The following is a 17,808-nucleotide window of genomic DNA, read 5'->3' as shown; positions in this document are numbered from 1 at the left end:
TCAGTAATCGGAGGGCAGCCAGAGCAGCGGTGATGGAGCTGAGTTTTCTTGGGATTACGGAAAACAAACTTTGTCTAGTTGATCACGAAGAGAATGTTTCTGTGTTTTCCTTTCTTTATCGTTTCGTTTTATTAGGAAAGAAGATAACTTACGGAATAGATTTAAGAGAAGCAACAATAATTTCCCTAAAACATACGAGCTGTAAGATCTTGAATTTTCAGAATGAAACATCAATAGTTTGTGATATTAAATGAACCTGCAAATTAAGCGTACAAGTAACAACATGCTTCGACTCAAAACAATGAATGGATCGATTGAAAACTAGAAGGATTAAATGTCAAAAGCCGAATATAAAGGGATGATGTATCACGGCTCAAAATCCTACCTTCCACGGATTAATTTGTGTAGCCATTTTTCCTATCATATAGTTTCGGAATAAGCAACTTGCTCAACTTTTCAAACTCAGCGCAGCTTTGTGGACCATTGTCTCCTTGTGAATTTGGTGGCAGCTCTTCTCCACGAGGTCGAGTAGCTTCTCCAAGTTCGATGACCACAAGTTCAAGATATCGTTACTGTCCTTAGCTGCTTGGAAACAGATCAGGCCTGGAGGTCTGTCGATCTTTGCCACTAGTGCTTTCGAGACGACCATATCTGAGAGATGTTTCTCGGTTTCCTGTGAATAACAAATAACTTGAGTAAGCTGCTGTTCCACAGCAGTATTGGAATATGATAGAGCCAGAAATAATAGAATATCCAGAATAACTAAGAAGATAATTGTAAATAACGAACATAAGAACCCAATACTCTCTTAATAATGAGATCATGTTTGTTCAAAATATAACCACAGACCGGAAGGGGCAGAATTGAGTTAAGACTTCATTTGCAGAAAGGCAAAGCAAAACTAAACTAGAATACAAAATTTTTTAGCTTGTTAAATTAGCTTATCGTATCTCGAACATAGTTGCACAAGTAATAGCTTAATAATCATAACATTGGGTAACCATCAAACAATATCTAACGATCTTTAATAAATATAATGCAGACTGACCTGAACAGTGAGGCATAATAGATCTGCAAGTCTCTTCAAGGTTATCCGTGAATAGTACTTAGAGACGACAAGGATGTTCTGCAAGGAATACCAATTCACAGTTACATGTACACATATAATAAATAGATCTAAACCAATATAATCAACAGAAGATTAACATCATTAGAGGAAACAGTGAATGTACATCACAATGTCTAAGGAACTGGTTTATAGAAGCAGTACATGTTCTATTACTCTGAGTTTCAAATCCTCAGCTGCCTTTTCACCCAAAGAACCACCAAGCATTTCCTTTTCATTTGCAAACTCATTTTCGAATGTGCCCCAGAGAGTCGTCCATTGAATAACCTCCATGGTAACCAGTTGTTTCAACAGCAACCTAACAGTAAGGATAGAATTACATCATAACCACAAGAGGTATAAGGTAGTAGGAAAAACCATGCACACTATAAATAGCTAACCTGAAATGAGGAATTTCTGATAGGTTCTTATCCTCCAGGGTTGAGTTAAGAAGGCTAGATTGCATAGGATCATGAGGAGACAATACCAAATACCAGCATATTTTTCTAAGAACCTACAGGAAATAAGATAAAAGTTAGCAACAGATAACAGAAACACAGATCACAAGACATTTTTAATTGCTACAGATGATAATTCAAAGCAATCACAAATGAAAAAACACTCTGGAAAACAAAAGATCATACCGGTATCCACTGGGCTGAGTCTTCTTTCACAGAGGGGATATCATATATTGACTTGTAACATCGGCATATTTCGAGGTAATCATTGTTGTGAGAGTAATACCTAGAAATGTTGATAGTCAATCAGATTATACTTATACTTGTGTATATACATGATAAAGATGGATTCACTCCTTGGAGGAGGATGGGAGGAGGAATCAGAGACTATAAACTTTGGAGGCAGCAAGTAATAAATTTTGTTCAAGCCTAAAAGCATCCCTAAATTCACCAAAATCCATCGATGAGGATGAAGGATGATATTTAATGGCTACAGGATGCAACGAAATCTGCATGCTACCTCCCTTTGGCTATATCTTTGTGTGTATGACTATGCATATCTCATATTCTCATGAGCTTTTATGCACGAATTATACGATGGCAAGAGTAGCATGTTCACTAGAACACCCCACTGATAACAAAATGGTGGATCAAAAGAAGAAATGGTGGATACCTAATCATTAACTGGTAGTAGATCCGCTTCAACTCCAACAGAGATGGGATATCAGCAGGAGCCTCTTCAACAATGCTTTCACCTTCTTTTGTTTTTTTCTTTTCTTTTGATGGGTCAGCCTCAAAAACTCTAGAACTTATCTTTCTTGAGAGTATTTGAGCACGAACATAGTCTTGGCGGTCCAAACATAAACGAACCTATGGAATGCAAAAGAAAAAAACCCTTCACCATCAGCCAAATACCAAATAGAGAAAGAACACCCACCATAGATGGAGAAAAACGAAAAAAAATAACTTACTTGCTCAAGTATGAAAGCTATTTTTTCAGTTTTTGCCATGGCTCCAAATGTTTCTACCTGCCACATAAATCTGTTAGAGAACTGCTGAAGAAGTTAACAAAACCTAGTGCATAAGAGAAAACAACTCACCGCAACTTCTTGCATTAAATCTGCAGCCTCAGCTATATGTCCTTGTTCTTCCTTTATCTTAGCAAGTTTCTTAATGAGGCGAGCTCTCTCTATCTCAACGTAAATCTGTCAGCAAATTACGCAACACATTAGACATCCAAGTCCTCAAAATAGAGATAAATTTGAATGGATATCTGGACATGAATCACCTTCCCAGCCGATACACTGTTTAGTGTCTTAATAAGCTCAATTTTAGTATCAATATCTGGAGTCTGGTCAATATATTGCATTGCTTGTTGAACCATGGCTTGTACAGCCTGCATAAGCCACACAGAACAAACTTCAGACAGCAAAAAAACTCCCAGAAACATCACTTATCAAGTCATCTACGAGTTCAAAAGGGCTGATAAAACTCTCAAACGCAAGCAACTGTTTTCAATTTCTTATTACTAAATGCTAAACACAAAATATAAGTCCACAAAATGAACAAAGAAGGACATTTTTATGATTGCATCTTAGCTCAAACCAAATAAATTTAGGAACAAAAAAGGAAAATTAAAATGTGTAAAAAATAAGGGAACCTGTTTCAACTGTCCACGGCGCTTGGAAATGAGCAGAATCTGCTCGTTGAGTGTCTGCCAAGCGCCGGCTTCGTAGCATAGCTGCAGAATATCGGTGGCGGCCTTCCGTGTGCCGGCGACGTCGCCAACTTGCCTCATCTGCTTCTCCAGATTGAGAAGCGACTCAATTTTCGCCTCCAAACTGCCAGCTCCATCAGCCTGCAACATCGAGCCAATGAATCTCGAAATTACACCACGAGATCAACAATTGGGTGGAAAAACTGAATTGACAGAAGCTGATTGTAAATTAGGTCATGTGACAGGTTACCATTTCGATGGAAGTGATTCGACTTTAGATTTGTAGTGCAATCAGCTGGAGGTAAAAACCTAGGAAGAGAAATTGGGGATATTTGAGATTTCAGAGGGTTTAATTCTTGTTCAAGTCACGCGATACTCCAAATGACGACGCACAGATTAATTTGCTATGTTTATTTCAACCCATTTTTTCACCTAATTTATTTTGTTATGATTCAATCTCTTATTCGTACATTACTAATTCGTTTTAGGTATTGGTCCCAAAAATATAAAATTTGGCCAAACTATTAATTACTCCCTCCATTTCTTAAAATAATAACTTTAAAAATATACGTTCGATTTTCTAGATAAAATAGTATCAAGATATAATATATGATTAAGTTGTGAGATTATTTTAGTCTGGGTTAACAATGACTAATTATCCAATTATTATTCATCTAGGATTGAGTTGTGAAATTGAATCTCATGAACTAAATTCATTACATATTTAATTTGAGATATAATCTTGCAAATCGAACAACCCTATTATGTTTTAATGCAAAATTAGTCTAGTAATTGCAGCTGAGATCACCTATGTATGTGTATGCAGTAGGAGATGGAACAGAAAATGACATACGTGATCCTCATTGTAGTAATTGAGAGATAGAATAAAAAAGTGTGTCATACGAAAATGAGTCACACCTCGTAAAGAGAAAAAACCTTCTTAAAATGGAGTGTTTCTAACTTTAGGAAACAATCCAAAAAGGAAAGAGTTTCTATTTTTAGGAAAATGATGGAATATAAACTTTAAATTTGGTTGCAAAAATTATGAACTTAGGGTTTATAGTGGATTTCTCAAGTTTATTCTTATTTCATAGAAAATTCTGGTTTTTGTGACCAAATTTTAAGTTTGTGAGAACTATCAAATCAAGCCTAAGTTTGTGGTTTTAGGTACGACAAAAATAAAATAAAAAAATCATTACAAAGTCGCACACGCAACACACACCATGCGCATACTAATCACTCCAATACAAATTGGTGAACTCAGTCTCACACATAATTTAAGGCTAAGAGCATCTCCAGTGGGCGGATATCCCACTAGGACATCCACTAGGACATCCCAAAAACACCTCATGCCACGTCACTAGGACTTCCCATCCCACTGCCACGTCACTAGGACATCCCCTGCACAATCCGCCCTTCCCACTAGGACATCCGGCAATAAAAAAAATCACAAGAATTTAATTACGTAAAAACGGAAATATAATTTTGACACGGAATACGGGAAAGCAAAATACGGGCAAAAATACATATTCATAAAACATAAAAAAAACATAGTTAGAAAAAAGCAAAATACATAGTCATTCGAAAAAAGAAAAATACATAATCTGTTGGATATTTTAGTGTAATTGGATTAACTTGATTGATCAATATAATTATAACGAGACATCAAATAAGTTGGAAGTGCGGAGTGCACACTTACGGGGTTCGGGGGCAGCGCCCCCGAGAGCGGGGTCCAAGGGGCAGAGCCCCTGGCTGGGGTCGAACTGTGCAGAAATCTTCATCCGCCATCAGTTTGGAATTTTTTTATTTCCATTAAAGTTACTGTGCAGAAATCTTCATCCGGAAATAGAATTTTCGATAATTGAAGGACCAAATTGCAATTTTATAACCCGCCAACAATCAGTTATTTTCGGTTGTGAAATGAAGGGATGCAACGTTTCATCCTAAACCTCTACATAATCCAACATCCCCGGCCCACTCCGCGTTGAAATGAAGTTCAACGAGCCGTATATATAGAGTTTTTTTTTAAAAAAAATAATAATTTCCGGACGTCCGACCGGGACGTCCGACCCTTGCCACAGTGGCGGACGTCCGCCCGCCCGTCGCCGGGACGTCCGAGGACACCCGATGTCCTCACGGGACGTCCGTATCCGACCTAAACGCCACAATGGCGGACGTCCCGGTCGCCCGTCGCGACGTCAGACCGGATGTCCGACCGGACGTCCGCCATTGGAGATGCTCTAAGCAACCCCCACACACAGACTCTTTCCAGACTGTCGTGGTCCGCCGGCACCGCCTTAACCGTCGGTCAGTCTCCCTCCTCTCCCTCTTCACACAGTTTCCTCAATCCCATATTCTTTAGCTTCCATAAAGAAAGATTTACAGATTGCAATTTAATTTTTCTAAACTCAGTTTCTTCATATTCTAGGTATATAAATGAAATTCCTCTTGAATCTTTTCTCTTCTAAAATTAATATTTATTGATTTCTTTGGAAGTTATATAAATTTTGTGTGTATATTATACGTATCCAGGTCCAGTGGATTTCATTGGAAGTTATATAGTACATTTTTACTTGATCAGTTTACCTACATTTTCATGCATTTGCACGTTCAAAGGGCGACTCATTTAGATATAGAAGTCAAACTGTGAGAGATCAAACCAAAATACTTTGTGATATAAAGCATTGGATTTAAAACTAAAAACTAAAAGTTTCAATTCTAATTTCACACCCCTAACTTGTTTTATTATAGGGATATTGCGGGAAATACCAAATTTAATCGTTGATGGTATTTCATACTATACTACACACGCTATACACAAAAACATACACTACATGTGTATTAGTTATGTGTTGTGTGTGAGCAATATGTATTGTGTGTCCACAAATTTCGACTATGATAATTTTTTACTATTTTTAAAACATAAGTATTTATATTTAAAGGTACGAATAATTCAAATTTCAACAAAATTACTTTACATTGTTTTCATAATTTGAAATTGTCTCTATCTAAATTATTTATCAATTTTGACTAAAGTAAATTGTCTTTACGAAGTACTCCCTTTGTCCGATTAAAAATAACTCACTTTCCTTTTTGATTTGTTCTAATCAAGAAGATCTATTACTAAAATTAGAAACACCTTTTATTTCTACTTTATTCTCACTCTCTTACTCTATCTACTTAACACACAAAATAAAGTTGCATAAAATCTCGTGCTCGCCCAAAGAAGGGGTCATCTTCCTTGAGACGAGGGAGTATTTAATTCTTGGATTTTCGATCTATTATATTTACTTGTTTCATTATTTTTTGTTTTAAAAAATATTTTGGTGCGTTGTTATTCAAATTCTTTCTTGGTTGAATTCCTGTCTTTGCAAAGTCTCCTTCTCGGGAGAAAATATTCCCTAGTCTAGACATACCAAGTTGGCAATATCACTTGGTATTGCCAATTAATAGTTTTTTGACAAGTGTGATCAATAATCATATAGAATATGGAAACTATATACACCTAATATATGGAAATTTTACTCAATTTTTTAGCCTTTATTTTTTTCATTTGAAATTTTCGACGCGTATCAAATCAGAGTTTTCTTCCACTGTTTTATTTTCTATTTTTAAAATTTCTTTAATTTTTGTATATACTATTAAAAGTATTACAAATTAAAATTAATCTATTGTAATACCCTGCTCTAATCATGTAATTGGTGCACTAATCTAGATGCGTAAAATAACAAGTACTCCCTCCGTTCCACAGTAGTTGAGTCATTTCATTTTCTGCACTCATTTTAGAAAAATGATAATAAAGAATTAAAATGGAGAAAAAGTAAAGTAAGAGAGAGAATAATGTAGATAAGACTCTTATCTACCTTATTCTGTCTCTTACTTTACTCTTTCTCCATTTCAGAAAGTCCGACATCACGAGCAATTAGTGAATCCAGCTTCCATTTTAGAAAAAACCTCCTACACGAGAAAATGACCATGGTAATTAGTAAAAGATAGGCTAAGTATTATAAAAAACGCTAAGTATTGTCAAAATGTCAAACCATGTACATTTTATGCACATATAATGTACATTATGGAGATGTACATTATATGGGGGTGGTACATTATATGTGCATAAAATGTACATGGTTTGACGTTTTGACAAAGATACTGTTTTGACCCTAATATACCCCGATATATATACATATATATATATATATATATATATATATATATATAGGGGAGCGTTATTCTCCTTTTCACATCTTAGATCATTTTTCCTTCTTAATATTACGCGTTAGATCTAAGGCATCAACAGATCAGATTGATTCTATAAAACTGGTTCCGTGTTGCATTATAGAAGGTGGTTGTATGCATTACAGGGTTATTATTGACATTTGACGGAAAAGTAACTGCCACATTTTGGTATCTGCGAATAATGCACCACATGGTCACGAGTAATGCATATAATTGACTATATAATGCACAATATGTGAACTGCAATGCATACGAATAAGATGTACCATGTTATGATGTTTGGACACACGTTTCTTGTTTCCCCTAAGGGTTTAATAAGCTTAGGGGCTAGGGTATAGTACGTAGACACGTATGTAATCTTCACACGGTAACGAGTAATGGATATAATTGACTATATAATGCACAATTTATGAACTGCAATGCATACGAACAAGATGTACTGTGTTATGATGTTTGGCACACGTTTCTTGTTTCCCCTAAGGGTTTAATAAGCTTAGGGGCTAGGGTATAGTACGTACGCATTAATAACAAATTATAAAACGATACGAATAATTCACCAAATTGTCACGAGTAATGGATGTTATTAACTGTATAATGCACAATATGTGAACTGCAATGCATACGAATAAGATGTACCATGTTATGATGTTTGACACGCGTTTCTTGTTTCCCCTAAGGGTTTAATAAGCTTAGGGGCTAGGGTATAGTACGTAGACATTACTAACAAATTGTTGTTATTGGAATATACGTATGTGCATTATTTGGTTTAGGTAGTGCATTATGTAGCTGTTAATTATCATTATCTTAGTATATTATGCATTATTAGAGGTATTGTGTATATGGGTTAATCAACGGATTGAAGATTACGTACGTGCATTTAGTAATGTCTACGTACTATACCCTAGCCCCTAAGCTTATTAAACCCTTAGGGGAAACAAGAAACGTGTGTCAAACATCATAACATGGTACATCTTATTCGTATGCATTGCAGTTCACATATTGTGCATTATATAGTTAATAACATCCATTACTCGTGATAATTTGGTGAATTATTCGTATCGTTTTATAATTTGTTATTAATGCGTACGTACTATACCCTAGCCCCTAAGCTTATTAAAGCCTTAGGGGAAACAAGAAACGTGTGTCAAACATCATAACACAGCACATCTTGTTCGTATGCATTGCAGTTCACATATTGTGCATTATATAGGCAATTATATGCATTACTCGTGACCATGTGGTGCATTATTCGTAGCGGTTTCCAGCCATTATTAGATTACTATTGTACCCTCATAATGCACAAAATAGGACAAATAATGCAACACGGGATTAATTACCCAATGTTGATCTTGACCGTCCATTTCTCTAATCTAATGGCTGATATTAAGAAGGAAAAAGGAGGAAATATAGGAAAAGGAAATGAATACATCCATATATATATATATATATATATATATAGGGAGATGATCAAAATAAGTATGTGTTTAAATCCAGAAATGCAGACCAAATCTTGGCCCTAGGATTAGATGATCTAATGGTCAATAATTAACCAAAAACACGGAATGTCATAATTAAGCAATTTTAGGTCATATTATAATATTTGGGTTTAATGTCATGCTAAGATCGTTTTAGGTCATGCTTTGTTAGCATGACCTAAAAATTACCTAATTATGACCTAAAAGTGACCTAATTATGATATTGTTCTGCGTTTCTGTATTTAAATCTAGTTTTGCATAGATCAAAACCCTATATATATATATATATATACCTAATGAGCAAAAGATAGGAAGTGGGGAAGGGAGGAATAGTACCAAGACTTTGTTTCTTACCAAATCCTACACCATCCCGGGAGCTCCGCCAACAAACACTCTCCTTCAATCCTACCTCTGCAAAAAAATGTGACGAAATCAAAAAAGAATGATGATGTTGGGATATTAACCGCGAAAAATGCGTAGCCATACCTTGTGTAGGGAGTTAGGGTATAAAATAAAATATCAACTTCCATTATCAACACGCCTACCCAAAATCTCTTTCACCTCCAAATTTTATTTTCAAGCAAGTAGACAGAAAACTTTCCAACCTTCCAATACCAAGTTTTCAAGCTTTCTTTAAGAAGGAGAATTTCAAATTGGAGTACTGATCATAGAAATCTCTTATCATTCTTTTGAGGTAATGATTCTCAAACCACAAGTTAAATCTTTTCAAGCATTTTTTTTATCAAGCATGTCATGTTAGCATGAATTCATATAAAACTTAGAATCACAACCAAGCATGCTCCCAAATAATCAATCTTTCAACTCTTTCTTTTCAAATTCATGTACAAAATCCATTTATTTTTTTATGCTAAGCCTAATTTATATACAACATATGCAAAGTCTTAGAATCAATAAAATAATTAGAAAGTAGGAAAAACTCCTAAAATATTTTCTCTTTGGAAGATAAGCACCTTTGGAAATTTATAACGGAAAATCTAACCGTTCAAATATAATTTCCTTCGGTCAAAGTGAAGTTAGATGAATTGTTTACCTTTCTTTAAAATTTCAGAACGATTGGACAATGTTTGAACCTCCGATCGTGTACAAAACCGACGTTGCTACTGTTGAAATGACAGCCATTTAAAAGCTTAATAACAGAAGATCGAACTGTTAAAGTTTGACCTCCTTCGGTAGGAATGATTCTTTATGAGTCACCCACCATTTGTTAAAATTTCATGACGAACGGATATTATTTGGACCTCCGATTGTGAAGGAAACCGAGACTATCTCTTGTTTGATGAAAATGAAAAAGAAAGAGAAAGATATATATATATATATAGAGTTGTGATCATATGATAACCCCCAAATCACGTAATAACTCTATAACCAAATCTGAACCACACATATTTTCTAATCTTGTGGCTGAGATTCAAACTTAGATTTACTTCATAAAAAAGGCACAGAGGGTAAATATGTCATTTCCCTCATTTAATTTCTGAATTTCGCTCCATTCTTTCACCCTCTCTCAGTTCGATTCTCTCTTCTCAGCGATTTTGTTTCCATATTTCTCGCCTATTTTATTTACATAGGCTCCAGATTTTCTCCCGATTTGGTTCATTATTCCATAATCTCCAGATTTTGTTTCTATATTTCTCGCATAATTGTGACTTGGAAGATGTTTTCAATTTTGCATATAAGTTGATAAAATGATACTTTAACCTGGCAAAATGACATATTATGCATTGCCGATTATGTGTTAACATGATACTTTTGGCTTATAAATGTTAGGTTTACTGCATAGAATGATAGTTTTGTCGGATAGAATGATACTCTGAGTTGATAAAATGATAGTTTTGCCGAATAGAATGATACTCTGAGTTGATAAAATGATAGTTTTGCCGGATAGAATGATACTCTGAGTTGATAAAATGAAAGTTTTGCCAGATAGAATGATACTCTGAGTTGATAAAATGATAGTTTTATTGATTTGTAGGTATGTACATTCCTGCATACAATGATAGTTTTGCCGGATAAAATGATACTCTGAGTTGATAAAATGATAGTTTTACCGGATAGAATGATACTCTGAGTTGATAAAATAATAGTTTTGCCTGATAGAATGATACTCTGAGTTGGTAAAATGATAGTTTTGCCGGATAGAATGATACTCTGAGTTGATAAAATGATAGTTTTATTGATTTGTAGATATGTACATTCCTGTTTGTGATGATGCTTCAAAGCCAATGATTGGTATGAAATTCAATACATTAGTAGAAGCAGCTAATTTCTATGAACATTATGCTCGTTCAGTTGGTTTTGGCATTCGTAAACTGGGCAACAAATCAATTCATGATATTATGTAATTATATTATGCATTGCCGATTATGTGTTAACATGATACTTTTGGCTTACAAATGTTAGGTTTACTGCATACAATGATAGTTTTTCCGGATAGAATGATACTCTGAGTTGATAAAATGATAGTTTTGCCGGATAGAATCATACTCCGAGTTGATAAAATGATAGTTTTGCCGGATAGAATGATAATCTGAGTTGATAAAATGATAGTTTTACTGATTTGTAGTTATGTACATTCCTGTTTGTGATGATGCTTTGAAGCCAATGATTGGTATGAAATTCAATACATTAGTAGAAGCAGCTGATTTCTATCCCTGGTATCATTTTATCATTTGAAACTATCATTTTATCCCCTGAAACTATCATGTTATAATTTAAAACAATAATTCATCATGGAATAAGGTATGAATTGATGATACAAAACCAAGTATGAAGTAAATTCAAAGTAAATTCATCATGTTATCATATGTAACTCTAAATCTTCACTAAAAAACTATAGAATCTAAAAAAACGAGAATCTCTGGAAAAATGATAAAATCGAGCAAAAACAAAAGTGAAATAAGTAATAAACTTCATACAGCCTTCCTTCGATGATGCTTGAGCGTTTTCCTTCGACATATTCCAGAATTTAGATGATTTTTCCTTCGAAACTGAAGAAGCAAGGGTTTGAAATGCGATTCGGAGGGTTTGAGTGTGAGAGAAATTGAATGCAGTGTTTAATTCACGTTTTCTTCTTACCCGCCCAATTTTATAACGAAATGACAATTTTGCCCTTAATATATCCGAAATATGATAGTTTTATTTGATAAAATAATAGTTTTGTTAGATTAAATCCAGACCACATATTTTTAAAATGTGTGGTGGAGATTTAGTTATAGAGTTATCACACAAATTGAAGTTATTATTATAATGCACCCATATATATATATATATATATATATATATATATATATATATAGAGAGAGAGAGAGAGAGGGGGGGATATGTTGACACAAAATGAGAAATAAGAAGATGGGAGCGTGAATGTTAGTGCACACTCTTTACTTTTATTAGTTGATGGACTCATATAATTATTTTGCAGTGGGCTTGGATGAATTATTTTCTTGGACTTCAACTATATATATCTTGGGCGAGCATGTCTTTAATTAATTGCTTGGGCTTAACTTTCTTTCGACAAATTTAAATGTGGGAGCTTGCATGATTTGATTCAAGTAAATCCTTGGATTTACTAAATTAATTAATTTCTTGATTAATTAAAGTCTATAATTAAATCTCTCGATTTAATTAAAGCGAACTAGACTATGAAAGAAAGAAGAAAAATATGATACATATCATATGTGCACATCATCTGCTTGTTATTTCTTTGAAGCTAAATAGACTATTATCTTTTATTGGACAAGGTCCATCACACGGAATTAACTCCAAAGGGAGTTAATATTGTTATACGGAGTCAGAAGCGTACGAGGTGCACTTTCCTATCCTAAAATGGATAAAAATATGAAGTATTGTTTTATGATGATTAATTATGAAAGTAATGTTGTCATGCCATAAATGTTTTGTATTATGTATGATGCATATCTGTTTGGTTATACCAAATGTGCTATGCCAAATAAAATAAGAAATCGAATTCGGGTCCCAGCAAGGGAAGAGTCCCTACTCGGACTAGTGTACACGTGGACCGTGTGTCATCGAGAGAGTTGGCCGGTCCGGTGCTCGTGGAAAGTGGCCACTTTCCCGGCACAAGAAGAAGGTGCAGATATGGCGGACTACAAAAAAGTGAACTTAGATTGCAGTCGAGTATTCAAGTAAAAGAATTTAGTAAGCTTGGGTCTTTTTGAGAAAAACCCCAAGTATTACTTGTATGATGGCTTGGCAATATTTTTTTTATTATATATTGTAGGTTTTGACAACGTGTGCACTGAGTACCCCTGTACTCAGCCCTGCATGTATTTCTAAATGTTCATGGAGTGGAGTGTGCTGTATCATATATCTTATCCTACTACTGTGTGCCGAATAAAGTAATCTACCCTACTATTGTGTACTACTCTCGTAGGTTCATGTCTTCATACATGTAATCGCGTTCCAGTCGCTTCTGCTGTTTCATTCCATAAACTGAAATCTCTGTTTCCAAAAAGACTCTGATGGGTGCTATGTCGTATTGTAAGAACCTTAACTCGATTTTGCATATTCGAGTGTTGATTAATTGAGTACTGTTTATGAGAATCCCTTTTATCAAAAGATTGTTCTTCTACTCCATCCTAAGTCATAACCCAATGAGCTTTGTTATACTTAGCAAAGTTTGGGCGTGACATCAATAAATATGGTAATAAAGTTAACATAATTTAAACGTATACTATTTTATTTAATTCCAAACTTTATTCAGAAATATGGTTTGCTATAAAAATAAAATAAATAAAATAAAATTTAATTAAAATTTCAAAAACAAAATAAAATTTTAAATTTCAAAAATAAAATAAAATATAGTTGTAACTAATAAGTTTAAATTATGCTTACTTTAGTAGTATATTTATTACTCCCTCCGTCTCAAGGAAGATGACCCATTCCTTGGGCGGCACGAGATTTTATGCAGCTTTATTTTGTGTGTTAAATGGAAAGAGTAAAGTAAGAGAGAGGGAATAAAGTAAAGATAAATATGTTTCCATTTTTAGTAATGAGTCACCTTGATTGAGACAGATCGAAAAGGAAAGTGGGACATCTTCAATGGGACGGATGGAAGTAATTAATTTCAATTTTGAATAGTATATAAAAAACTAAAGAAAATTTTAAAATAAAAAATAAAACAGTAGAACAGAATTTTAATTTTATATGCCGCAAAAGTTTTTTATAAAAGAAATAAAGGCCAAAAAGTTGAAGAAAATTTCAATATATTAGGTGTATATACTTTCCATATTATATTACACTCGTCAAAAAACTATTAGTTGGGCATACTAAGTCATATTAATAACTTGATATGTCTAGACTAGAGAATATTTTCTCACTTCTCGGTAGTGGATATTCTGTAGGAGAAGGATCTTCTGTTGTGCCCAAGTGTACAGCAGGAAAAACCAACGTGTCGTTTGAAGCCCAATTTGCTGCGTTTTATGGCACTGCAGGATCTGCTATACACTTGGACTTGCACAACAAAGGATCCTCCTTCTATTCTGAAATGCTCCTTGAACAGACCGTTAGGTATAAAATTGTGTCGTTTGAAGTGACATTATGTCATTTGTAATTCATTTACAAAGTTTAATTGCATTTGCAGCATAAATTATCATGTTTTAAGCGACGGTGTGATCTATCTAAAGATAATATGATTTTACCTTGAGAATGAATAATTATTTTTAAAATCCTCAAATCTGAAACCCAAATTAAATGCATTAGTTAATTATACAAATCTTTGTTTTCATGCTTCTAAATAGTTTTAGTCCTCCAAATAAAACTACAAATCCAATCACAAGAGTGGAGCTCTCTTTATAAAAAAAAATAAAATAAACTGTGATTATCATCATTCCTAGCATTAAATGATTACCCAAATGTAATAAAACTGAAAAATATTAGTGCTAATTAGCCATATAATAAAATAAAACATAAAAATAATCAACTACGATGACAAATAAAATTAAAAAATTATACATTGCGACAAAAACAAATGTGATTAAAAGATAAAAAGTGTATAAAAAATAACAAAAATGATACTTCTAATTATGGTTATTATTCCTAATATATGATTAGTCAAAAAGTAATCTTTCCTTATTCGAACTTGTATCTCCACGAGGTAGATCTTCTTCTATCTCTATATACCTACAAACAAACCTCATTACTCACATCGTACAAGAAAAATTAAGAAACAGAAAAAAGAGAGAATAATGGCGAGAAGAGAGAGAAACAACGTCGTGATCGACCCCATGGAGGTTGCTGCCGCACTTGGAGAGGGATTGCTCACTACTTTGCTTTTCAGCGTTACGCCGGCGGATGTCGACCTTTTCTTCGGGCACAGCAGTGATCCGCCAAGTGGATTGTTGACACAAGAGCAGAATAATTATTTAAAAAATTGGAGCGAGCAATTGCCGAGAAAGAGAGAGGAGAAGGGGAAAACCCTAGCCGGAAAGCCGACCAATAAGTATCCCGTCGTCGGTGGTGATAGGATTGAGGAAGGCGGCTGAAAAGGATAGAGAAGGCGTGCAGGGCTGTTGAGTTCATATAATTGCCATCTCTTCTTTTTTCTTTTTTTTTTGGCATGTTGCTTATGCAACTAAATAAGTTAGTATGTGTAGTTACGTTTTTAGATTCTGTCAATACTATAAATAATTGTGATTTTTTCATTATATTACTCCCTCAGTCCCATAATAAGAGTTCTATTTTGTCATTTCGCTTCATCCCACAATAAGAGTTATATTTCACTTTTACTATAAATAGTAAATAGGACGAAGGAAGAAGTAGTAATTTACAACCGTGACTCCTATCATGGGACGGAGGGAGGAGTAGTAATTTACAACTGTGTTTATACCTCCATTTTTTTATGTCTACAGCCTGTAACCTAAAGCTTTGTGTAGTTCTAGACTTCTGGTTATAGAAAGTTGATCTGAATAATTAGCAAGTTTATAGAACAACTTAACATTAATTTATTTCAAACTTCGTTCGTTGTCTTTCAATGCTTTTGAATTGTAATTGTATAAATTCATACTCCCTCCGTCGCTGAAGAGTATGCACTATTTCCTTTTTTCATCCGTCCCCAATGCTTTATGAATTGGGGATTTGAAGAAAACAAGGCTACTAAAGCATTAAAGGTCCAAGCTTTATCAAGAATTCTTCCTTCAACAGTTTATGAAATTCAATTCCGTGAACTACAGTGAGTGTATGAATCATGAAGTATGAACTGGAATGCAGAGGGTTTAGAGATTTATGGGTATACCTTCCGGAAGAAGCAAAAACTTGCAGAAGATGATGTATTGAAAAAGATCACGACTCACTTAATTTCTCCTTCACACTGTGATTTCGAGAATTTGTGTTATGGAATCAAAAGTATGGAGATTTTTCATTATTCAAGGGATTGAGGAGAATTTACCTTTGTGAAAGAGAAGAAATCTGCATAGGAATTGTGGAACGGCGAATGCTAACAGATGAGATGAAGTTGTGGGGAGGGATATATATATATATATATATATATATATATATATATATATAGGAAAATGATCAATACAAAACTTGATCTCAATACAAAATCCAGACCAAATCCTGACCATGAGATTTGACAATCCAATGGTCAATAATTAAACAAAAACACGGAGGGTCATTGTAAAGCAGTTTTAGGTCATATTATAAACTTTGGATTTGAGGTCATGTTAAGATCATTTCAAGTCATCCTTACTATAATGACGTAAAAATAAGCTTACAATGACCTAAAAATGACTTTTGTATGCTTGGTTCTGCATTTTTGTATTAAGAATGGTTTTGCATGGATCAAAACCATATATATATATATATATATATATATATATATATATATAGAGTCTTAATCCATCCAAAAACACCTCTTAGTACAAAAACCTAGGACAATTTCCTGCCATTGGATGTAGTAAATAACGGATATGATTGATTCTTATTTTAAACAATTTTGTGTCATAATTAAAAAGATTTCGGTCATTATAAGGGTATTTTGGGTACTAACACTAAACGAGTCATTTGAACAACTTGATTGCATTAATTATGATCAATTAACAGGATTTAATTAGACACACTTTCCAAAAACTCTCCGTATTCCCGCTCTATAGACAGAAGCTTTTGACGGACGATTCATCTCCATCTCCGTGACACAAAACCCTACTTCGCTAACGCTACTCTCCGACGATTTGAATCGGGACATTGTCAGCAACAATGGTTGAAACTCGGGGGTCTGCAACATCAAACAAAGAGGGGGAAGGTGAGTAATGGTGTTGTTTGGGTGTTTTCTTTTTCCAGAATCGGTACAATGCTGAAAACTGATTTCTGGTTGCCACGATTTTTACTAGTTTACGAAAGATCTACAGCAAAAAGGAAGACCGAAGCAAAAACGGAGCCCGCAAAAGGTTTTATTTGGTTCATATTGTTGAACCCTTATTTGGTTCCCCTAATTTTTTTTAATTCTTATTATTGTTCAAAGCTGCTATGCATCGAAAGCCACCTTTAAAGAGCAATGTTGAGGGACGCAATGTTATCAAACCTAACTCGTCAACAGCTGACGGTAATGCATCTGCTGACAATCTGAACAAGGACAAAGGTATAACATTCTTAATGAATACTGTGCTCTGCAATGACATAATTGGCAACTTAGTATGCAACTGTATTTGCTAGTTGCACTGTAGTCCATCAAGAAAAAACCAATATGCTAGTATACGATCAAAATAAGATGGTTTGCAGATTGGGCATTTGTTTGATTCTATTATATTATGCTGACGTAAAAGGTCCCATCGAATGACATGT

The 17,808-nt window shown here is 34.3% G+C and overlaps 1 protein-coding gene across 1 annotated transcript; it reads right to left on the bottom strand.

Annotated features, from left to right (window-relative positions):
* Nucleotides 1-214: 214 nt before the first annotated feature.
* Nucleotides 215-3,691, bottom strand: LOC121775520 (26S proteasome non-ATPase regulatory subunit 12 homolog A-like). The gene is made up of 11 exons (XM_042172599.1): nt 3,531-3,691; nt 3,224-3,421; nt 2,852-2,959; nt 2,664-2,768; nt 2,535-2,591; nt 2,237-2,433; nt 1,750-1,849; nt 1,507-1,619; nt 1,271-1,424; nt 1,049-1,126; nt 215-673 (listed from the first exon to the last, which is right to left on the bottom strand). Exons 1-11 carry the CDS (start codon nt 3,531-3,533, stop codon nt 449-451), a joined length of 1,338 nt encoding a protein of 445 aa, XP_042028533.1. The 5' UTR covers nt 3,534-3,691; the 3' UTR covers nt 215-448.
* Between the last annotated feature and the right edge of the window lie 14,117 nt (nt 3,692-17,808).

The sequence above is a fragment of the Salvia splendens genome, chromosome 17 (assembly GCF_004379255.2).
Source record: "Salvia splendens isolate huo1 chromosome 17, SspV2, whole genome shotgun sequence".
NCBI classification, from domain to species: domain Eukaryota; kingdom Viridiplantae; phylum Streptophyta; class Magnoliopsida; order Lamiales; family Lamiaceae; genus Salvia; species Salvia splendens.
The sequence above is the reverse complement of the archived record's forward strand: the minus strand, read 5'-3'. Positions and strand labels throughout refer to the sequence as shown.